This window comes from Ictidomys tridecemlineatus, chromosome 16, assembly GCF_052094955.1.
Source record: "Ictidomys tridecemlineatus isolate mIctTri1 chromosome 16, mIctTri1.hap1, whole genome shotgun sequence".
Taxonomy (NCBI): domain Eukaryota; kingdom Metazoa; phylum Chordata; class Mammalia; order Rodentia; family Sciuridae; genus Ictidomys; species Ictidomys tridecemlineatus.
This window is the reverse complement of record NC_135492.1, coordinates 45,668,378-45,691,825: the sequence shown is the minus strand read 5'-3', so window position 1 is coordinate 45,691,825 and position 23,448 is coordinate 45,668,378. Positions and strand designations below refer to the sequence as shown.

General features: G+C 47.2%; 1 protein-coding gene across 18 annotated transcripts in view; it reads left to right on the top strand.

Annotated features, from left to right (window-relative positions):
* The window catches only part of Itpr1 (inositol 1,4,5-trisphosphate receptor type 1), a 301,702-nt gene that overhangs the window by 149,324 nt on the left and 128,930 nt on the right, over positions 1–23,448 (top strand). For 11 of the 18 annotated variants that reach the window (XM_078033540.1, XM_078033552.1, XM_078033545.1 and 8 more), the window contains 15 exons: positions 336–477; positions 1,183–1,363; positions 2,458–2,645; positions 4,735–4,873; positions 5,496–5,580; positions 6,368–6,533; positions 6,623–6,793; positions 7,277–7,339; positions 8,679–8,816; positions 11,667–11,792; positions 14,261–14,461; positions 16,550–16,801; positions 18,067–18,192; positions 19,718–19,846; positions 23,239–23,359. In XM_078033540.1, coding sequence (XP_077889666.1) covers positions 336–477; positions 1,183–1,363; positions 2,458–2,645; positions 4,735–4,873; positions 5,496–5,580; positions 6,368–6,533; positions 6,623–6,793; positions 7,277–7,339; positions 8,679–8,816; positions 11,667–11,792; positions 14,261–14,461; positions 16,550–16,801; positions 18,067–18,192; positions 19,718–19,846; positions 23,239–23,359 — 2,228 coding nt within the window. The remainder of the gene's footprint in view (positions 1–335; positions 478–1,182; positions 1,364–2,457; positions 2,646–4,734; positions 4,874–5,495; positions 5,581–6,367; positions 6,534–6,622; positions 6,794–7,276; positions 7,340–8,678; positions 8,817–11,666; positions 11,793–14,260; positions 14,462–16,549; positions 16,802–18,066; positions 18,193–19,717; positions 19,847–23,238; positions 23,360–23,448) is intronic. The other 7 variants (XM_078033553.1, XM_078033547.1, XM_078033551.1 and 4 more) reach the window with 2 other exon arrangements.

Here is a 23,448-nt window from a genome sequence, read left to right as displayed (position 1 = left end):
CTCAGTGGTTAAGTGTCCCTGGGTTCAGTCCCCTGAAAGAGATGGCATGATTGTGTTTTATACCTTTCGTGTATCTCTAATAATCTCTACATTTGAATGTGTACTGTGTGCTAAGATCAAAGAATATTAATGAAGAAGCTGGACACCTTATTTCTATGCTAGTGGGGAGGACGGGAGAACAAGGTCAGTTACTGATGTGTATGTGGTGACATGTGCTGAGGAGGAAGAGGAGAACCAGGGTGCAGGGATACAAAGTGTCAGGGACGTTGACTTTGGGGCTGAGCAGCCTGGGCACAGCGTGACACGGTGTTCCCTTCCCCTGTCCCTCCTTGCAGCTATGACAGTAGTGGAGCATCCCGAGATGAAATCAAGGAGAGGTTTGCTCAGACCATGGAGTTTGTGGAGGAGTATTTACGGGACGTGGTTTGCCAGAGGTTTCCGTTTTCTGATAAGGAGAAGAATAAGCTTACGTTTGAGGTAACGCACGATGTGACCTGTGTGTTTTCGTTCCTTTTTCAGTGGTCATGAAGAACGTTTTACGGCAATGGGGCAGATATAAAATATGTTAGTAAGTGGTGATTTTTGTCACGATGCTCTGATTGGTGTCATCAAAAAGAATATCCACTCAGTTTTGTTCCAGCCTAAAACAGAACCAACACCAGTCACGTGGCTCAAGGAGGCTCTTGGAAGAAACGCAGGAAGACAATTGGGTGATGCAAAATGACAGAATGTGACGTGCGCTCCGTATTCGTGTTAAAAATGTCAAGGAGAAACACACTGTGCTTGGGATCTGCCATAGATTAATCCTTTGAGGAACATAAAACCTTATTACCTTTAACCTAAAATGTCTCTGGGACCACTTCTGCCTTTGGGGTTGTATTTCTGAGGATTGTAGTAGTGGTATTTGTGTCCATGTTGGTATTACTTGGTTTGCTCAGTGTTAGCCTGGGGCAGCTGCACACACTTGGTGACTAGGACAATTTTATTAACTAGTCATCAGAGCAAATGAGCAGATTTGCAGGGTTCTGTTTCTCATTACTCATTAACAGAGACTGTAAGGGAAATACCTGCCTTCTCTTACCATGAGGAAGGTCAGGTCTCTCATCTATTACTAACTAGTCGACCTCAGGTGGAGCAGGAGGGTGCTGTTCCTCTAACACCATCTTCTTTCGCCCACGGTAGGTTGTCAACTTAGCCAGGAACCTCATATACTTTGGTTTCTACAACTTCTCTGACCTCCTGCGGCTGACCAAGATCCTCCTCGCCATCTTAGACTGTGTGCATGTGACGACCATTTTCCCCATCAGCAAGATGGCGAAAGGAGAAGAGAATAAAGGTAACGATGATGTGGAGAAGCTGAAGAGTGAGTATCTGATGGTGCCCGTACATCTGAGATGCCCTCCCAGCCTTCCCTGTCCCCGTCATGTCCTGCCTTGCCTTGTGACATCACGTCCTTCCCCCCTCCATTCCTTCCGCTCTTCATCATGAACATTCTCAAATGTTAAGAAAAGTCCCAGGGACCGTTGTGTGAATTCCCACACCCCTGGCATCGAGTCTCATGATTAGTGTTTTGGGGTCTCTCCTGTGCATTCACCTATGAGAGCCTGTGTCTACTTTGTGGAACCATTGGAAAGTCACCTGGCATTTTCAGTGTTTAGTTCTCAAAAACATACGTATCCTCGTTTGTTTGTGATGTTCTTGGACCCTGGATGATAATAGTTACACATGAAACATGATCCAGGCTTGTGTCTTAGTATTTGTTTCCACTTTGTGAATAGGAAAACCCCCTTTATATGCTTATTTATTCCTCGGTTGTGGGAAGAAACATAGTGAGCACAGAGTTGGTCTCATTTTTCAACTGGTTTTCTGTATGTGTCTCCTGCTCTTTGTTAAGCCCTGTGCTGTAGCCATTTTGCATGCATAATAATGCTATTTAATTCTGTTGTTGAGCTCTTACTCTGCTTTAAGGATTGGGGTGTAGCTTAGGGATAGAATTCCTAGCTTGCGCTAGGTCCTGGGTTTGATTCTCAGCACCACACACATACACACAAAGATTTCTCATTTATATGTGAGAAAACTGAGGGATGATATGACGTCCCCATGATCAAGCTGCCTTTGAGAGCAGTGCCAGGTTTTGTGCCTGGTTGGAGCTGAGATCTTAAGTACTTTGCACATTAACAAGCACATATGTTGCTGAGGAATAAAACCTGGGGGTGAATTCATTTCACCCACGGGGGCTAACAAAACAAGTTTTGGCTAACAAAACCCAAGTTCTTTCTACTGTTCTCAGAAGTCTTCAGCTTTGGGGTGGGCACCCACCTTTTCGGGTTCCTGGTGTCCCGAGAGTGTTTTGGAAGGGGCCAGGTTAAAGGACCTGTTCAGAGCGCCCCTGCCCCTTGCCAGGTGCTCAGGGAACTCTGCAGAGGTCTGATCCAGGTCTTTCCTGGCCCTTCCCAGGCAGTAACGTGATGAGGTCCATCCACGGAGTCGGGGAGCTGATGACCCAGGTGGTGCTCCGGGGAGGTGGCTTTTTGCCCATGACCCCCATGACTGCTGCCCCTGAAGGCAACGTGAAGCAGGCGGAGCCAGAGAAGGAGGACATCATGGTGATGGACACCAAGTTGAAGATCATCGAGATCCTGCAGGTATGGGAGGAGGGGCGGGAAGATGCTCCCAGAGGTACTGTTTGCATCTGCCCTCTGCTCTGACAGAGTCCAAGGCATTCTGAGAAGAAATGGGAAAGTCTCTTAGCTCAGCTCTCCCTTTGCTGTGGAGCTGACTCCTCGATTCCTTCACTGCCATCTTCTGCCCCTGCCCAGCACAGCCTTGTCCCTCCAGCCACACCGGGACTTGCTGGACTCCCCTTAGCTTCCTAAGGTCACTGCCTCCCTGTCTCTGCCTGTTCTGTCCCCTTGCCTTGGAATTCACTGATCCTCCTGCTCCCTGAGCTCCCTGTCAGGGATCCTAAATCTGTTCGGGGTTCCACTGGTTTTGCGAACTTTCCTCTTTTCCTTATTCCCGCCATTTTTCTTGTATTCATTCATTCATTTGTAAAATATTTGAGCCCAAGCCAGTGCCAAGTCCCTTTAAGCACTGGGAAGCCTAACAATGAACCAAGTAGATTAAATTTCTGCTCCTAAGGAGCTCATTTGGATAGCAAGTGTAGGCATATATATATATTTTTAAAAATCGGTGCTCAGATGTTAAAATACAAAGGAGGGTTGGGATGGTGTTCAGAATTGTGGGTAGCTGGGCTTTGGGGGACATTGTTTTTGATGGCATTATCAGAGAAGGCTTCTCTAGTGAGATGTCACTATCAGAGACTTCAATGAAATGAGGAGCTGCCCTTGCAGATATCCAGGAAGAGTCTCAAGACAAAGAGCAAATTCAAAGATCCTGAAGTGGGGGCAAGTTGGGGAACAGGTTGTTCAGGGGCAGACGGGAGAGGGTGGCTCAGGTGGACAGAATGCCCGAAACGCTTTTGGATGTTATGAATTCAACAGTGAGCGACTCAGGATGCCTTCTGTGTGTCTGCTCTAACCCAAACCTGCTCAGAGTTTTACCATTTGGAAGATGACTTTGTTCAGGAATGAAAATCGCCTACAAGGAGCGGAAAGGGGGAGCACAGGCGCAGGGGTTTCAAGCTGTAGTGAAGCCAAGAGGGTCACAAACCCAGGACAGACCCTCCCCTGTGCACGGAGTCTCCGGCTTTTGCCTCTTCAAGGACCGTGCTCTTGGAATGGTTCCCGGCCTTTGTCAACAAGTTCTCCCTCATTCTGTGATGATTTCCATGTGCCATGCAAACTTGCTACAGTGTCACAACTTAAAAAAGATTACAGCAAAAATGAAATCCTTCTGTTACCAGCAGTTGCTCCTTGCCCACCTTCCTCCCTCTCTGTGCATCTTTACAGCCAGCTCACCCACAAGAGTTCAGTGTGTTCACTCCTCCTGTCAGCCGCCTGGCTACCCCGTAACCCATTCATGCCGACAACTACAAGTTACCATCGTAGTGAGTTTTGAGGCTCTGGGAAGATACCAAGTGGGATGTACAGAAGTTGTTTGGAAACAGACAGGGAGTCGGGAGGCAGGCCAAACAGCCCTGAAATGGGGTTAGGTTGCCAAGAGGGCTACCCAGAAACAAAGACAGTACGGAAGGAAGAACGTGAGCTCCTTCAGCAGAGCCAGGTGACTGTTCTTTCTTTTTGACCTGAGCAGCCATCCTGGGAAAAGTGACTCTGCTGGCGTAGAGGGAACACAGGACATCAAAAAAAAAAAAAAAAAAGGGAGCCCAGGAATCTGTTCCCCAATTCAGGGGAAACAGCCAGAAACATGTTCAAAACATAAACTCAGTAGTAAAAAGAAAACTGCTGTCAGGGCTCTCCAAAGCAGCCAACTTTACTCTCCCCTGTGTTTGGCCCAGAGCTGGCGGTTAGCAGTGGCTGAGAAGTCCTGCTTCACGGGGTGGAGCAGGGAGAGGGTGATGTAGCTGAGTGAGTTGCCGGATGCCGAAGCACCCTTGAAACTAAGGTGATGTGGGCCCACTTGGTAGGTCCCATGGAAGTTCTGCTGTTGTTAACGTGACTTGAAATCTAAGCCAAGTATTTGCCTCGCTTAGTGCTTAAGGGAATTGGTGCAGCTAATGCTGGGCCCTGCCCGAGCACAATGGCTTGGCGAGGGGCTGAAGGTGGCATGTTCATATAACCAACCTGTTTCCGTTTCCTCTTCCATCTTTAGTTCATTTTGAATGTGAGGCTGGATTATAGGATCTCCTGCCTCCTGTGTATATTTAAGCGCGAGTTTGATGAAAGCAACTCCCAGACCTCGGAAACATCCTCCGGAAACAGCAGCCAAGAAGGGCCCAGTAATGTTCCAGGTTGGTGATGCCAGAGTGGGATTTTGGCCATAGAATGGGACCTGGGAAAACTAGAGATGCAAACGGTGTCTTCTAGAAAGGAGTGTACAGTGGGAGTGTTTTTGAGGACAACTATACTTCAGAGACATGTACCTGAGACTGATTCTTTTGGGGCAGGAGAAATAATGGAAAGACCCCACATGGCTTCACTGAAGGATCTTATCTCCTCCTGTCTTGGGGACTTGAGACAGCCAAGGTTTCAGTGTTGTGGTTACCTACAAAGTCCCCATAAAACAGAATGATGAAAAAATAAATTTCAGTGTCATGAGCAGTTTTACTCATGTTGAAAGTTTTTTTTCTGCCCAGGAAGTAGTGGAGACAGGTTAGGCAGAAGGTTGTGGTAGGAAAAAATCCTCTTCTAATCCCACGCTTCCTTGGGTGAGGTCACCACCCTCCCCTTCAGCACGAAGAGAAGTGGCAGCAGTGAGGCTCTAGAGGGTGTCCCCTGGGTTAGCGTGGCCCCCCACCTAGGCAGTGGGTGATTCCGGAAGATGTGGGTTAGCCCCGCAGCTTTTCCCTGCTCACCTTTTGAGAGGTTCACCAGCCACGCACGTGTCTCAAGTTACGTTCTCTAACTTTTCAGGGGCTCTTGACTTTGAACACATCGAGGAGCAAGCGGAGGGCATCTTTGGAGGAAGGAAAGTGCACTTTCAGTTGCTGTGTCATAGGTGGGACCGGGAGGTGGAAGGCCACTCTTCTCCAGCTCTAAACGGCTTGTCGTCGGCCACATTAGTAGCTTCTTAATCTCTGGGTTCTGCCTGCTTTGCTGATCTCTGTGTTCTTAGTTCTCACATCACTGTGAGGTGGCCTGAGCGTGTTTCTTGCCCAGGGAAGAAAGGATTTAAGGAGGTGTCCCCCCAAGTGCATACATCACAAGATCATGTTTAAATGAGAAAATTATGTTTAAGTGAGAAAATAGAAGCAAAAGAAACAGGGGACTCAAAACAGAGCTTCCAAACACCACAAGCCTCTTCACTGGTGGGCCGTGGTGTTAGCAATGCAGCAAAGAAACAGTCTGTCTGTTCCTTGTTCCTGTTGTTGAATCCCTCCTAAAATATCACAGTACTCAGTTTTGAATGAAAATATTATTATTGTTGTAAACGCATACACCTGGCAGCTTAGAATTTAGTATAAATACCCCATTCCATCATTCTTATAGTAACCCACATTGGGGGGATTCTTTGTTGATGCGTAATAGCCTCCTCCCAAAGCCTTGAGGATTCAAAAGCTTAGAGTTTCGTGTGGCTCAGGGGTTTTAAAAAAAAAAGTTTGACAGTTAAACAGCCTACTGTCCCCTCCCCTAATGGAATAGTTGAAGGTGAAGTAAGTTTTTAGCACTAAAGGAATAAGTCCTGAGAAATGGGATAGAGGGTTGGAAACCTGTCCAGGCCGGGTATGAGTGAGACCCCCGAGGCTCACTGGGCCTCTCCTCTCCTCTCCTGTGTGCTCTTGCAGTGAGGAGAACACCCCACTGGACCTGGACGATCATGGCGGCCGGACCTTCCTCCGCGTCCTGCTCCACCTGACCATGCACGACTACCCGCCCCTGGTGTCCGGGGCCCTGCAGCTCCTCTTTCGGCACTTCAGTCAGAGGCAGGAGGTCCTCCAGGCCTTCAAGCAGGTAGCTCACGTGGCCAGCGGGTGTGTGGTGTGTGACTAGTGGACTGTGTCCATTAAGGCCCGTTCCGCTGACGCACTGCACTCCTCAAGGTTCAACTGCTGGTCACCAGCCAGGATGTGGACAACTACAAACAGATCAAACAAGACCTGGATCAGTTGCGGTCCATCGTGGAAAAGTCTGAGCTCTGGGTTTACAAAGGGCAAGGCCCCGATGAGACCATGGATGGTGTGTCTGGTGAAAACGAACATAAGAAAACCGAGGTGAGAGGAGCACAGGTTAGGGCACCGGGCAGGTGGACGGGCCTCTCAAAGCAAGGACACTCTGTTGTCCTTAGATACAAATGCAGATTATAGCTGGGCTTCATTTGCAAAAGTTTTCCTTGTTAAGACACCAGGGTGGCAACTATTCTTCTAGGAAAAAAAGGTACAAAATCAAAGGTTACCTGCATCTCTAGGCCACCCGGGGCCATGTAGGAGAGACCCGGGCCATGTAGGAGAGACCCGGATGTGGAGGGAATTAGCGCCATACTTCTCTTCCTGATGCCCCAGGAATAAACCTATTCTGCAGCCAAGGCCTGGCATCCTCTTCCTGTTGAGTGTAGATGTCTTAGGGGCAGACCCACCATGGCTGTTGGACAATAGCACAGAACTCCTGTTCTTTGATGAAAGGTGGTGCTCACCCTAGCAATCCCACACTCGCCTGAGAGCTGTGCAAACCACAGTTGTGTTCCTTTTGGTCTCTAGGAGGGGAATAAGTCAGAAAAGCAAGAAAGCACCAGCAGCTACAACTACAGAGTGGTGAAAGAGGTAAGCCCTTGGCCTTCTCCCTTCTTTAATCCCCCAAAATAAAGGCAGAATGTTCTTTTTTTTTTTCTTTTTAATTTTTATTTTAGTTGTCAGTGGGCCTTCATTTATTTGTATGTGGTTGTAAGAATCAAACCCAGTGCCTCACACTGCTACCTCTGAGCCACGGACCCCAGCCCCAGGACGTTCTCTTTGACATGTGGGTGCTAACACACAATAAGTGGGGAGGAGATTAGACAGAGGGGAAGGAAGGGGGATGGGAATAGGGACGACAGTAGAATGAATGGACTTAACTTTCCTGTGTTCATTCGTGAATACTCGAGCAGTGAAGCTCCACTCCACATCACGTTCAACACCAAAAGGGGAAGTTATCTGCCATGTGTGTATAATATGTCAAAATTCACTCTACTGTCAGGCTACTAAAAAGAACAAAATAAATTATTCTCTAGGGAGCTCTAGTTACTGGTGGTCCAGTGGAAGGCAGGAACGCCTGCACTTTCTTTTTCATGTAAAATTTAGCAGAAAGAAAGTAGAGCTCAGGCGTCGAATGCTTTCAGCATCTGAGTTTGAACATGCCCTGCCATTTCTTGTGTGGTCCGTTCCTCGCCTCTAAGAGATGCAGCCTTTTTATAGGCACTCCGTGTTCCTGAAACTTTGCAGTCAGATACAGGATTAGCTGGTGTGATCGTCAGGTGTGTGTCTCTGCACCATGGTACCCACCAGTGACACCCACAGCTCTTTGGAAATCTTTGCATGAGGTGGTTCAGAGTTGGCAGGTTGGGGTCTTTGTGTTTTCACACCCCAGAGCAAACTCTTCCCCCTCTCGGCTGTTGAGGCCTGCTCGTAGGATTGGCAGTGCTCTCTCTGAAACTGTCCCGCTTGTTCTTGAAGCCATAATTGGCTAATTCTAGAAGGCACATTGTTGATCTTGCATAGGTTTGGTTTAATGCAATTGACAGGGACGCTGCATACAGTGTGGTGTGGGTTTGCCCTGGTTTTTTTTGGGGGGGGAGGGGGGTGGCAGGGGACAGGAGTGGTACCAGGGATTGAACTCAGGGGCACTCGACCACTGAGCCACATCCTCATTCTTATTTTGTATTTTATTTAGAGACAGGGTCTCACTGAGTAGCTTGGCGCGTCACTTTTTTGCTGAGGCTGACTTTAAACTCAGGATCCTCCTGTCTCAGCCTCCAGAGCCTCTGGGATTGCAGGCGTGCGCCACCATGCCTGGCTATTTGAGGTTTTTAATGTATTGTGGTCCCTTCCGCCTGCCTGCCCTGTGGTCTTTTTCTAATTTCTGAGGTGCTTTTTCTAATTTTTTGAGGTGCTTCTTTTCTCCCAGATTCTGATCCGGCTCAGCAAGCTCTGTGTGCAGGAGAGTGCCTCTGTGAAGAAGAGTAGGAAGCAGCAGCAGAGGCTGCTGCGGAACATGGGCGCCCACGCCGTGGTGCTGGAGCTGCTGCAGATCCCCTACGAGAAGGTGAACAGGCCCCTGGCTCGGGGCTGCGCTCCCAGGGGGATTCCTCTAGCCCTTCTGATGGAAATCATCCGTGGAAACCCATGCAGCTCATGGGTTGTTGTGACTATAAGGCAGTTTCAGGTAGCTTGAATGAAACAGACCAGCCAGCTGCACCATTTTTAAGATTCTCTGATGGAAGAAGAGTCCATTTATTCTGATTCCCAAGCCACATTGCATAGAAGTGTGTCTATCAGGGGTCAACCCTACACCTGCAATGGCCTGGGCCTCTGTGGTTTCATTTACAATACTGCGGCAGCAATGTAAGTGTCACAGGTTGCTGAATGCTGGTGGGAACATGGGACTTGCCCATCCTTGACATCTTCTGGGTGCATATTTCAAGTGAAGACACTTGGATTGAGGTCTTCTATTTGGTTGCTATAGATTGTCCTTGTAGTGGATGGAGGTTGGGTTTAGGGAAGCAGGAGCCTAACTCCTTGGCATCTGGTTCGATGCTGCTCAGGCCCTGCTCACTCTATCCTGCAAGAGCCAGTGGGGCTTCATGCTGAGCCCATTTGACGGCAGAAACTGAGGCTTGTGCAGGTTTGGAGTCCAAGGGCCACAACTCAAGTGTGTCAAGTTCACCAGTGACTTCAGAGAGGCTGGCTTGCTGGTGAAGAGGCCCCTGAAGAGGGCTCACTGCCCATAGAGTGCTCGCAAGCTCTCTTGAGCTCTCGTGGTCCTGCAGATGAGACGTGATGTCATCAGCCCACCTTAGATGAGGAGGTTCAGGGGGATACAGCTACCTATAGCAGGGCCAGCTCTGCTCCACCATGGAGTTGGGCCTGTTGCTGTGTTATATTCCAGAAAGTTCCTGCAGAGAACCCTCCCCCTCAGTCACAAGGACCTTGAGAATCAGCCAGGTTGGTCTCAGCTCTCAACAGCCACAAGTCCAATGTAAGCTCAGTGCCCCAATAGGACAGTGCAGGCTGGAAAGATTAACTTGCAGTTAACATGGGTCATCTGTCTCTCAAAGTCTGGCTGCCAGGAGGACCAGAAGGGTGCTTCTGCTTCCTCGTGTGGGATTTTGCCAACCATAGCTGGGTCTCCTAATATCATTGGTTTCCCTAATGAGCAGTGGACATCTTCAGAACAGCATCAGGCTCCATGCACCCAGATAAGATTGCAGTCTGTGGTTTAAAGATGTGTGTGTGTGTGTGTGCACGCGCGTGCGCCTGCCTTTTTTCACTTTGGGATGGGCACAGACATCCCTGTGCATGAGTGGTATACAGGGAGCCCATCAACAAGGAACCCTGTGAGATGTGATGTCTTCAAAGCTTATTCGCCTTAAAAAATCTGAATTCAAGCCCGGGAGGCTCTTTGGTGCCTTGAGCACCTGGAGGTTGCTTTTCAATGGGCAGAGGCAAGCGTGGTACTATTGAAGGTTCCCAAGGCAGCAGCTCTCTGTCCCGAGCCCTCCGATCTCTTCCAGTTGGAGGGTTTGCCACCTCTCCACTCCCACTGGCAAGGGACAAATGTAACCCCTGCTCTGTCATGCTGGGACTTGTGATTCGGATCCCTTATTATTCTCCTGTTGTTGTTCCATGATCAGAGCTGGTCACTCAGATTCCTTCTGTCACTTGTTCCTGGCGGGTATGTCCTGTTTTCTTCCAGAGTTATTTTTTTTAGACCAGAGGAGACAAAGCCATTAGCATGGGCCATATGCAGCCCACTGTCTGTTTTTGTAGGACACGTCAGAATGATGGCCATATTTTGGAATTGTTACCTGAGTACTCTCTCTACTTGATTTTGCTCCTGGACCCGCTAAGCCTGAAATATTTACTGTCTTGCCCTTTGAGAAAAATTTGGCTGACCCCAGTCTAGTCCAGAACCAATGGCCAACATGATGTGCTTTTAGTATCTGTTTTACGATAAGGAAACAAGCCCAGAGAGGTTATGTAACTTGCTCCAGGTCACATAGCAAGGAAGTTGTCAAGCTGGGATAAGAGCTGAAGAGTTGTTTTCCAGGTCTGCATTCTGCACTCCCCACTCTCCTGCCTCTTTGATGGGACGATGGATGTGACATGTCTTGGGGAGACTCTTGGGGGCTGCAGGAATCTGAAGGATGATTTCCACTGATGGACTCTTTCTGTTTTTGCTCTCTTAAATGTTTTCTAACTTAGAATTGGGCAGAATAACAATTGGTTATATATAATTGTCTTATTACAGGATATTTAACTTTTTTTGCAAACTGATGTTTTAAATGCAGGAAATACTTTTTTTATATAGAATGAGAATCCCATCATTTTGTTTGTGGAGAGTCACATCATGATGCATGTGCAATGCTCAGGGAAGGTACTGTCCCCATTTTGCTGAGGGGACTGCTAACTCTTGGGTTTAAACAGCATGCCTGAGGTGACAAGGAGGTGTGGCAGGTGCACTTGCTCCTGTTTTTGATGCACCCTGCCCTGTTACCTGCTTCTGGAGAGTAATGTGCCACTGTAGGTTGGGAACTTAAACAGGTGAGCCCAGGAGCTGGGGAGACCAGCGCTCACCAGCTGGGAGGAGGTGGGCCTGGCCTGCTCTCAGCCATTTTCAGAATTGGGGGTTTAGAAGGCATAGCCATTACTGGGCAATGAATAAAGTCTTTTCTAATTGTACCCTAAGGCTAGTGGGAGAGAATTTGGCTCATGGATGAGGCTTAGATAAGTGATTGGCTGCCTCTTGGGACGGACCATGCAGTGCCTCAGCATTTACCCACAGCCGGCCCTCAGTGGGGGCCTGAATTCTACCTTCATGGGAAGTGTCCTGCCTGGAAGCTAGTGTCCTGCCTGGCCTGGTTATCAGTGCCTTCTGTCTCTGTCCCCGCCACAGGCTGAAGATACCAAGATGCAAGAGATAATGAGGCTGGCTCATGAATTTTTGCAGAATTTCTGTGCAGGCAACCAGCAGAATCAAGCATTGCTGCATAAACACATAAACCTGTTCCTCAACCCAGGGGTAAGGCTGGAGGCCCGTCTGCAAAGCTGTTGGGGAGGGGGCTGGAACAGCTTGTCCTCTTGCTGTTATGACTTCTGGGACTTGTAATGCAGTATTCATTCCAAAGGGGAACATTGTGACCAGCTGTCAGGAGGACATAAATATCCCCCATATTTTGAGGATAGGAAAGGGGTGGTGCAGGAGAGGGGAGAAGGGAGGAAACCATAGATGCAGAAGAAGATGGGTTTCTTTGTTTTTCCTAATCATATCTCTTATTGTATCAGACTTAGCAATATGGAAATGCCAAGTCTTACTACCTAGCCAAATGCATAATGTATCTACAAAAAAATCTATATTCCATGTGAGTTTGTTCAATACATATTTAAAGAAATATTAAATATGTGTTACACATTTAAAAATATTTATAAATATATGACATATGTATTACATGTTTTAAATAGTACTTTATCTTGCATTTCCTTTTTTAAATTTAACGCACAATGGCTCCCTTTGCAAATCAACTCTATACATTGTTCTCATTCTTTTTCTTTTTAATTTTTAATTTTTTTAATTAGTTATACATGATAATAGGATGCATTTATGCACTTTGATATATCATACATAGATGGGATGTAATTTCTCATTTTTCAAAGTGTACATGTTGCAGAATCACATAGGTCATGCAGTCACATAGATACATACAGTAATAATGTCTGTTTCCTTCTACTATCTTTCCTATCCCCACATACCCTCCTCCCTCTCCCCTCCCATCACTTCCCTCTACCTAATCTAAGGTAACTCTGTTCTTCTCTAGTGCCCTCTGCCTTATTGTAAATTAACATCCACATATTAGAGAAAACATTCAACCTTTAGTTTTTTGAGATTGGCTTATTTTGCTTAGCATCCATTTACTGGCAAATGGCATAATTCTATTCTTATTTTTTCTCATTCTTTTTGATGGCCAAGCAGCATTCCATTAAATGGATATAGCTTTTTAAAAACCATTTGTATATTAATGGGTAATGAGGCAATTTATAGTTTTGGCCTTTGTAAATAATACTGTGGAGGACATCTTTGTACATGTACATAAACATAGAAGTTTCCAGAAAAATGATTGCTGGGTTGTAGGATAATATTACTTGTTTGCCTCATTAAGAAAAAGAAAAGGCAAAAGACGGAAAGATTGAGTGAGTGTGGAGGTGCACTCCTATAATCCCAGTGGCTCAGGAGGCTGAGGCAAGAGGATCACAAGGTCAAAGCCAGCCTCAGCAACTTAGTGAGACTCTATCTAAAAATAAAAAAGAACTGGGCATATATAGTTCAGTGCTTAAGTGCCTCTGAGTTCAATCCCTGGTACCAAAGAAAGAAAAAGAAATAATAAAAAGATTGAAGTCCCTTCCTCACACCAAGCATAAAACTCAGCAGCTATGTATAAAGGGTCCCAGATAATGCTCCTGAAAGATAGCATGAGAATATCTCATGACTGTATGATAAGTAAAGTTTTCTTAAACAGTGTGTAAATATCACTGATTATAAAGGAAAATACTAACAAATTGGAGTTTGTTAAAATTTAACTTCTGGTCATTATTCCTAGTGGCAAGCCAGAGAACGGGACAAGACATCACATCTCCCATGTTCAACAAAGAATTCACGTGCAGAACATGCATAACCAATTCAAAAAGATCAATGAAGGAAAAAATAGACAACCCACTTGTAAAGACTGGCAAAGCTCTCAAACAGGGCCTTGTTAGTAGAGAATGTTGAAATGGCCAATAGATAGGACAGCATGCTCCGTATCATGAGTTGAGTCATCAAATGCAAATTTATCTGATGCATCTGTGTGCGCTGTAAGAAAAGACTACAATTTAAAAGTCTGATACTGAGCACCCACAGGAATGTGGAGTAGCAGTATTGTAGAGCGTAGACAGGAAATACCTTTTTCAAACCCTCTAAACACAAACATATTCATATCCTGTGACTTGAATTCTACTTTTGGGTATGAACCCAAAACAAATGTGTGGTAGTCAGATCATGGGATGGGTGTGGAGAAGGCCTGTTTCTGTCGTCCATTGAGGTGGATGCTCTTGGGTGGTTCATTTTTCTGTGCACTTATCTTAGGAAAAGTTGAGATAACCAGGTACGATGGTGCACACCTGTAATCCCATTGACTTGGGAGGCTGAGGCAGGAGGATCATTAGTTCCAAGCCAAAAGCCAGCCTCAGCAACTTAGCAAGGCCCTAAGTAACTCAGTGAGACCCTGTCACCAGAAAAAAAAAAAGGTGGGGGCTCTGGGGGTGTGGCTCAGTGGTTAAGTGCCACTGGGTTCAATCCCTCGTACAAAAAAAGAAAAAAAAAATGAAAAAGCACAGGGTGAGACAGTGGAACAGGAAGCCTCCCTGGGGGTCATAGGCCTCCCTCTGACTGTTCTCACTGACCTGTGCCTGCCTCCTCCTGACTGTCCCCCATGCTCTCATCCCTCCCTGCGGCAGATCCTGGAAGCCGTGACCATGCAGCACATCTTCATGAACAACTTCCAGCTCTGCAGTGAGATCAATGAGAGGGTGGTCCAGCACTTCGTCCATTGCATCGAGACCCACGGCCGCAATGTCCAGTACATCAAATTCCTGCAGACGATCGTCAAGGCCGAAGGGAAATTTATTAAGAAGTGCCAAGACATGGTCATGGCTGAGGTGACGATCGCACATTTCTGGGAAGCTCCATCTGTAGGAATGTAAAACGGGTTTGGTCTTCGCTGCGTGGTCTGCATCCTTGGCAGGAGTCCTACGGGAGGGTAGCTTGTGATGGTGTGCGTATGGTTTTGTGTCTGGGGCCCCAGCAGGAGTATGATCCAGGTTTTCATTGCAGTGAAGCTGTTAACTCTAAGGACATTTGACTTGAATTCCTCTGAGAGGGAAAAGGAAGAGGAACAGTAAACCAAGAACGTGGTGCATGGGGCTTTAATGTGGTTAGGGGCCTGGAAGCCAGTGCAGCTTTCCTGCTCACAGATGATGACTTTTATCTATAGTTACCTGAATCATTAGCTTGAATTTTTTCTTTTTCGTACCAGGAGTGCTTAACCACTGAGCCATAGCTCCAGCTCTCTTTTTGTATTTTATTTAGAGACAGGGTCTCGCTGAGTTGCTTAGGGCCTCACTAATTTGCTGAGGCTGCCTTTGAACTCATGATCCTCCTGCCTCAGCCTCCTGAGCTGCTCGGATGACAGGTGTGTGCCACCACTCCTGGCTATCTCACATCATCCTATCGAACCATGACTGCAGTGTATTTAATCTTTTCACCTTAGAAAAAAGGTCTGTCCAGAAGGGAATCCTTTAAAATAAAATCTGATACCAAGTCAACTCGGTAATGCTTGGATTTCTAATCCGGTCTACTTTTGTGATTCCGGTGGCAGCAGAATGGTGTGATTAGGAGAGTGGGCTTAGGAGAGGATAGGAAAGCTGGCTGGGGCGCTGTCCCAGCTGCATGATTTGGTTGCGTTACTTGACACCTCAATGAGCATTCCCATAAAGTGAATGCACAGCGGTGTTCACTTGAAAGAGTCAGTATGTAGATTAAATGAAATAAAATGACAATAATAGCTAACATCTACTAGAAGCCTGCCATATTCTGGAATAGGCAGTAATCTACTTATTCTAGAAAACAGCACCCTGAGTTAGAGATTGTATTCGTTCCCATTTTTATTTATGAAGAAATGGAGGCACAGCAAGGTTAGGTAATCCATCTATTTTAGTCAGCTTTTTCGTTGCTGAGACTAAAAGATCTGACGAACAATTAGAAGAGGAAAAGTTTATTTGGGGGCTCAGGGTTTCAGAGGTCTCAATCTATAGATGGCTGACTCCATTCTTTGGGGCCCGAGGTTAGGGCATCACGGTGGAAAGGTGTGGTGGAGGAGAGCAGCTCAGGACGTGGCACCAGGAAGCAGAGAGAGAGACCAAGCTCACAAGATATATTCCCCAAAGTCCCACATCTTACCTAGCCACAAGCACAGGTCAGTTAATCCCTGTTTGTGGATTAAGGCACTGATTAGGTTAAGCCTCTCGCAACCCAGTCATTTGTCCTCTGAACTTTCTTGCCTTGTCTCACACATGAGCTTTTGGGGGATACCTCACATCCAAACTGTCACACCATTTAAGGAGTTTATCTTGATATCTGGCCCATAGAGCATGAAGGTTAGCTGTGGTTAATTAAGTAACATTGACCTTCTTTATTTTGACTCCTGGGATCTTCTGTAACTCGTCTCGTGCTGAGTCGGTGTCTTGTCTTCGACTTACGAAGAACTGTGTCCTAGGGGCACGTTTATGAACAGGAGTCCTCAGGCTCTTTGAATGTTGAAAGCATATCTGAATTGACAGTTCATAATTGGTGATCGGAGAGATAAGACATTAGATGAAAGACTTGTAAAGATACTTGGTTCAGTAAAACAAGGACATGAAACATTTAAAACAGAAAAACCGTAGCCTCATTAGGTTTGGGAATACAGGTGCTAGTTTGCAGTCTGTCTTTCTGACTGATGTGTACATGGTGTGTAGACCTTCTTGTCCCCTAATATTTTTTTAGGAGCACTGTGGTATTTCTGTATCCTGGGGGTAAAAGGATCATTTAGGAGATTTTAGTCGGTCAGTTATGTGAATGAATAAAAAATCCAGACGAGTCTAGGAATACAGGTTCCATGGGTTTGGGAAGGTAAAGGCCAACAGAGCATGCCTCTTTCTGGGCACATGGAATCTGATAAGGCTGCCTGACCCCTGCCCTTTCCACAGCTGGTCAACTCTGGAGAAGACGTGCTCGTGTTCTACAACGACAGAGCCTCCTTCCAGACTCTGATCCAGATGATGCGGTCTGAGCGGGACCGGATGGACGAGAACAGCCCTCTCATGTACCACATCCACCTGGTGGAGCTGCTGGCCGTGTGCACCGAGGGCAAGAATGTGTACACGGAGATCAAGTGCAACTCCCTGCTCCCGCTGGATGACATCGTCCGTGTGGTCACCCACGAGGACTGCATCCCCGAAGTGAGCCAGCCCAGCCCAGTGGGACCTCCCCAGCTGCCTCCACGTGGCACCTGGGGCCGTGGTGTGGTGGGCGGTTGGTGGTGTTCAGACCTGCACTCATTTTGCAGAAGGATACTGTTCTGCTGGGACAGCAGCTTCTTGGGCATGAAGTTGGTGTGATTGGAACACGGGGAAAGTCAGTCTTTCTCTCTGTCCCCTTTCCAGGGGGAGACAGCCTCAGCTCTGTAGAACTAGTTCAACCAGTGTGCAAAGAGGATGTGCCCTGGGCCACCACCTTGCACACGGGTGGGGAGTGGAGTGAGATACAGGTCACATGAGTGTCCCTGAGCTCTGTCCAGGAGGGAATCCTTTAAAATGAAAACTCACGATAGAAATAATGAACGACCATTATGAGAAACTCAGAAACAGCAGGTAATCAGTAAGAAAATCAAAATGACCCAGAATCCCACCCCAACTGTTAAAATTTGAATTTAATCCTCCCAGGCCTCTTTGTTTTTTTTCCCTTTTCACATATATTGGTAACAGAAAAGTGGATCACACTGTATATATCTTCTCCTTGTATATTTGAAAAGATAGATTTTTAGTTTATATTGTAAACTAAAATCATGTGTAGCATATGATGCAAACGAGATATTTATACTACTGTTTTTAGATGTCAAATACATATATGCTTTTATGCAGTGCTGAGGATTGAACCCAGTGCCTCTCATATGCTAGGCAAGTGCTCTACCACTGAGCTACAACCACAGCCCTGAGATATATAATATTCCTTTAAGAAAACATTCTATCACATTTTTCGAGTTTGTTCTCTTGGGGTGTCCATCTCATAGCTGCTGCTCTAGATTTTCTTCTTTGATTCAAGCATTGCAATCACCTCCCAACCCAGGCCACCTCTTCAATGGTACCTTGTCATGAACACACGTTCTTAATGTCTTTGTTAGTGCATTATAACGATACATGATAAGTGGGTTCATTTTGACATATTCATCAGTGCACATGACATAATTGACTCCATTTCAATCTCAATGAGAAGTTCTTAATTTTAATGTGGTCAAATTTGCCGCCCTCCTGTGGTCGAGGTGTCTGCATGGGTCTTTACCTGGAGGTCATGAACAACCTCGCTTCCTAAAACTTGTGCTTTTGAATTTTATAATCATACACTGAGGGTCTAAGAAAATGGATGGATCCTGTCCCCGGCTCCTCACTTGGAAGCTGATTCCCTCCGTCCCCAGGACGGTCCCCCAGAGGTGTGTTTCTGCCTACAGGTTAAAATCGCCTACATTAACTTCCTCAACCACTGCTACGTGGACACGGAGGTAGAGATGAAGGAGATCTACACCAGCAACCACATGTGGAAGCTGTTTGAGAACTTCCTCGTGGACATCTGCAGGGTGAGTCTTTCTGGAACCCAGGAGGGAGGGTGGTGAGGGTGTGTCCCGCTGGCCACAGCCCTGTGCAGACATTTGTGGGGAAGAGGTGCCTGCTGCTCTTCTCTCACGTCTCCTTCCTTCCTGTCCTTTTAACTGAGTATGGATGTGAGTGGTCAACCTCCGGAAGGACAGGTTGCCCTCCCCCTCACAGCTGGGTTTGTGATGATGGCCTGGGTCACATGAAGATGAAGCCCTTTTTTGATCATCCATCTGTGCTTGGGGACACCTCCCTGAACTTGAGCCCAGTCTGGTGTTGAGGGTCCCGCAGAGCCCGTCACCTGTCTCTGGCCTTCCTGACCCAGAGGCAGGGTGGACCTCAGGACACTTATGTGGTTTTGACAATGAGCTTAGTATTTATTCTCAATATCTCCCAGTCTGAATCCCACCAGTCCAAGGTTCCGGCTTAGACTTGGGGGTCTCCTGGGTTTCTTTAAACCAGGCCTTTTAGCTCTTCTATGAAAGGCCAGTCAGCCTTGTGAGTTGTGTCCGTGTCCTGAGAACCAGGGGGGTGGCTGGTGTTCCAATGAACCTCATTTATACAGACGGCAACTGGTCCTCGATCTGCGGAGCCCTCCATTAAATTGTTGAGAAACGCTGTAAAACCATTTCTTTACCTGATTCGACAAATGGGTTCTGACACCGCCTCGTGTTCAGATTACAGCATGACCGTCTGAGAATGAAGCTTGATTTTTTTAAATCCATTATTTTAAAATTCTAACCAATGCTATATCTGAAATTATAGGACTAATAAATCCAATAATCAGACGTAGTCTCCAGTCCTATAAATGGCTAATCTTACTCTAAGCAGCAAAATTTAAGTAGGCTACAGGGGAAACCTCAGGTGTCTACTCACCCTGAAACCCACGTGGTCAGTGGTGCTGACCTGTGGCACACGGGTTTTTGTTTTTAATATTTTTTTAGTTTCCAATGAACACAATGCCTTTCCTTTATTTATTTATAGTCATGTGGTGCTGAGAATCGAACCCGTGCCTCACACGTGCTAGGCAAACCCTCTATGACAGAGCCACAGCCTAGCCCCCAGGGCCCACTGTTTTGAACAGTGAATTTCAGTAAAACTCTAATAAAATAAAACAATATGGTGGGACCAGAGCCCCATGGTGACCCCAGGCGGGAACAGTCTGGCCTACCCTAGCTGAAGGCCTTTCTCAGGAGAGCAGTTCACCTATGGGGGCCATGGAGACTCTGGGGGATCCCCTGCTGCCTCCTGCTCCTGGGGGTCTTAGGCTCCCTGGGCACATCTAGGAAGTGACTGACGATGGCCTTGCAGCCCCTTCCCACTCTGAACATTCTGTGATTCTGCACCCTGCTACCTTCCTTTTCCACTCTGCAGAACTTACTTTGTATTGTTGTGATCTCTTAGAGGGATGAGTACCTCTGCCCTTGCCCTTGCCCTTGTCGTGGGTGGGCAGTGGGAAAGGCCTTTGGTAGGTCTAGGGTCCACTCTAAGCGCCTGCTCATCTTCCAGGCCTGCAACAACACAAGTGACAGGAAGCACGCGGACTCCATCCTCGAGAAGTACGTCACGGAGATCGTGATGAGCATCGTGACCACCTTCTTCAGCTCGCCTTTCTCGGACCAGAGCACCACTCTGCAGGTGAGGAGCGCGGGTAAGGGCCGGGTCTGTGCAGGAGCCCCACAGGGCAGAGGTGATGCAGACGTGGGAGCCTGCAGCTGCCAGTGAGCCACTTGGCAGAGCACTGATCAGAGAGGCACTCCTCTCCCTGAGGGCCAGTATCACAGGTGCCCTGGGGTAGACAGAGTACCCACCCCTCAGCAGCAGTAGGGACTGGTCCCAGGGCTGGCCGGCCACCCAGATTCCAACACCCATGGCTGCTAAGCCACTTCTATAGAATGGCACAGCCTTGCACGCATACCTCCCACGGATCCTAACTCATCTCTGCATTACTCGTAGTACTTACTGCAACGTCAGGGCTGGGAAAGTAGTGGTTACATGGTATTATAGAGGGAACAATGACAGGAAGATACAGTGGACGTGGGATTGGTGCAGGTGCAATGTTTTTATCCCAGAGTTCCCATCCTCGGTGGGGGGGAGCCTGCAGAGAGGGATACCTGTAGTCAGGACTGACAGTACCTGGGAGGTTTCCTTATCCCAAACGGTTCTCTTGGCTGTAGGTTTTGTTGTTGTTGGGGGGTGTTTTTTTTTTTTTTTTTTTGAACTGGGGATTAGACCAAGGCCTCCTGTTTGGTGTAGCGCCATTGAGCTCTGTCTCCAGGCCTGGTTATTTTTTGATTTTCCTTAAAATCTCTTTTCCCCTTGTCAGTGCTCCCTTCCCTCCTTCCAGTCTTAGAGAAGAACCTGTTAAATAGCTGCTAGCTTATCACCTCTTTTTAAAACAACCCAAACACCTGGAACTCTCCCTGGTAAGCTGGAATGTACATGGAGAGTTACTCCGAAGCGTTGTGTGGCTAGAATGAGAAGTTGATGAGCTGCGACAGCAGGGCTGCTGCGTTGCCCAGCTCCCCATGCACTGTTCCCATGGAATTCTTTACCAATAGCGCTTCTTGGATTTGTGCAGTGCACAACTCTGCACCCTTCCACAGTGATTCTCAGTGTTATGTCCCTTGTTAAAGCCTGGAAGAAGGTGATGGGCTGCTGTATTAGCTCCAAGTTACTACAGTGAAATGGTGGAGACAACTGACTTATAAAGAGAAAAGGTTTCTTTAGCTCACGTTTTCAGAGGTTCAAAGACATGGTACTTAGATTAGCTCAGTTTTGGTAAGGATGCTGGGAGAATTTAGGAGCAAAATGAGCTGAACTTGAGCAGCAAGGGCAGAGGGAACTGGAGTCCTACAATCTCTGCCAAGGACAGACCCCATAATCTAAAGACCTCTCACTAGGCCTCATCTCTCAAAGGTTCCAACCTCTCCAATAGCACCACCTTGTGGGAAAAGCCTTCAATTACATTTAGCCCCTACTGGGACACTCAACAAATCATAGCAGCAGTCATGCCCTTCTGCATAAGAGGTCAAGTGAGCTGATGCCCCCAGAGTGCCCATGGCTTTTGAGCAATGAGGAGGCAGGTCTTCAGAGCCATCTGTTCATCTCGTCTCTACTCAGATGTCAAAGGGAACCAAGCAGATGTGCAGTAAATGTTGGCTCACTCGAGTGAACTGGTCAGGGGATGCTTCTCTCCGAGTCAAGCTGCCGGGCTCTCATCCCACGTCCAGCACCTGTGGGACCACTCACCTCCTCAGGGTCCTGGCAAGGCTAGGTGGGACAGGGGTGCAGCCCAGCGGCCGCTCTCCTTGGGTCCTTGGAGTTCTCAGGAGCCACAAAGCTCAGGGGCTAAAACTAGGGTTGTTGGCCAATTTCCCAGCCTCCCTGTGTTCCTGTCTTGGATGGCTTGAGGTATCGGGGAGATTCTGAATATTTTATTAATGTTCCATTTTCTTGCAATATACCTTTAAAAAAAAAAAAAACGAGCGGGAGCACCATACCACTGAGCTACGTCCTGACCCTTTTTTTTTTTTTTTGTAATTTGAAACAGGATCTCCCTAAAGTTGCTGAGGCTGGCCCCAAACTTCCCACAGCCTCCTGAATTGCTGGGACCACAAGCTTGTGGCACCCCCACACCCAGCACAATGGACTTCCTTTGTACCCCCTAGCACTTTCCATTGTTTTTCTTTTTCTTTTTTTTAAATAACACATTTTATCTATCTATCTATCTATCTATCTATCTATCTATCTATCTATCTATCTATTTATTTATTTATTTGGTGCTGAAGATCGAACCCAGGGCCTCATGCATTCTAGACACGCACTATACCACTGAGCCACAACCCTAGCCCTCCATTGTTTTTCTTTTAGCTCAGAGTTTTCAATGTTTTTTTTTTCTTTGTTATATTAAATTCCAGTGTTTTCTGGAGGGGCTCTGTGAGTCCTCTCTCCCAAAGCAAAGACCAGCAGAGCAGCTCCCCATTTATAGTGGCCTTCTCATTGAAGGCCCAAAGCCTCCTTTGGATGGAGACCAAAATTTACAAACTTTCCATACATTCAGAAAAATCAGTGTGAGGTGGAATGAGTGGATGTCTGGGGTCTTGTACTTTAGAATGAGCACAAATTTATTTCTTCCTAGAGGGATAAATCCTCCCATGCAATTAACTTCTGAGTATTCCTCCCTAGTAAGTGAAGAATACCCATCAGACTTCTCTTGTCTTTATACATTGAAGATATTGTCAGAAATAGAGACTTGTCATTCACTCTCTTCTCAGTTTGTTTTTCACCAATTAAAATATATATGTTCTGCTCACAGGATATAATGAGTATAAGTTAACTTTGGAGTTAATTTGCCCGCATCCACTTACTTTGGGATGAAGCTAAAGCTCAGGGAGATGCAGTCATTGGCCTCAGGTCACACAGCTAGCTGGTAACTGGACAAGTTTTGGGACTTTGATTCCACTGTCCATTTCTGTGGTCAGACTCCATTAGATGACATCACATTTATCACTGCCTTCAAATGCTTCTCAGTGTTTCTTCTCAGGTAGGCACTGTTGGTCAGCTCTCTGTCACTTTAATGAAACATCTGAGGTAATTATAAAGAGAAAAGGTTTATTTGGGCTCGTTGTTCTGGAAGTTGCAGTGTGTGAGTGGTTGGGCCTGGGGGAGCAGCAGGCCATAGCAGGAGGATGTGGTCCAACAGAACCACCCATCTCATCGCAAGCCAGGGTACAAAAGAGCACGAGGAAAACACCAGATTCCCCCAGTCCCCTATCAAGGGAGTGTCCCCAGTGACCTAAGGGCCTCACTAGCCAGCACCACTCTGGGGACCAAGATGTGTGGGCTTTTGGGAGATGTTGGACATCCGAACTAGAGCAGGAACCCTGGGCTTTGGCCCCAGAACCTCCCAATCCTCCTTGGGGCCTGGTAACTAGCTTGTGGCAGCGTCTCTTTCCAGTCAGGTCATTGGAGACCTCCAAAGAGTCACCCTGTCCCCGTGCCCCCCCCCCTCCTGTCCTTTCTTGCAGACTCGCCAGCCTGTCTTCGTGCAGCTGCTGCAGGGCGTGTTCCGGGTCTACCACTGCAACTGGCTGATGCCCAGCCAGAAGGCCTCCGTGGAGAGCTGCATCCGGGTGCTCTCCGACGTAGGTAAGATGTCTGGGGTGACGGGATCCCGGTGTTCTGGATGTATGTGAGATGTCTGTGTGGACGATGGGGTGATGGGCGTCGCCCGCTGC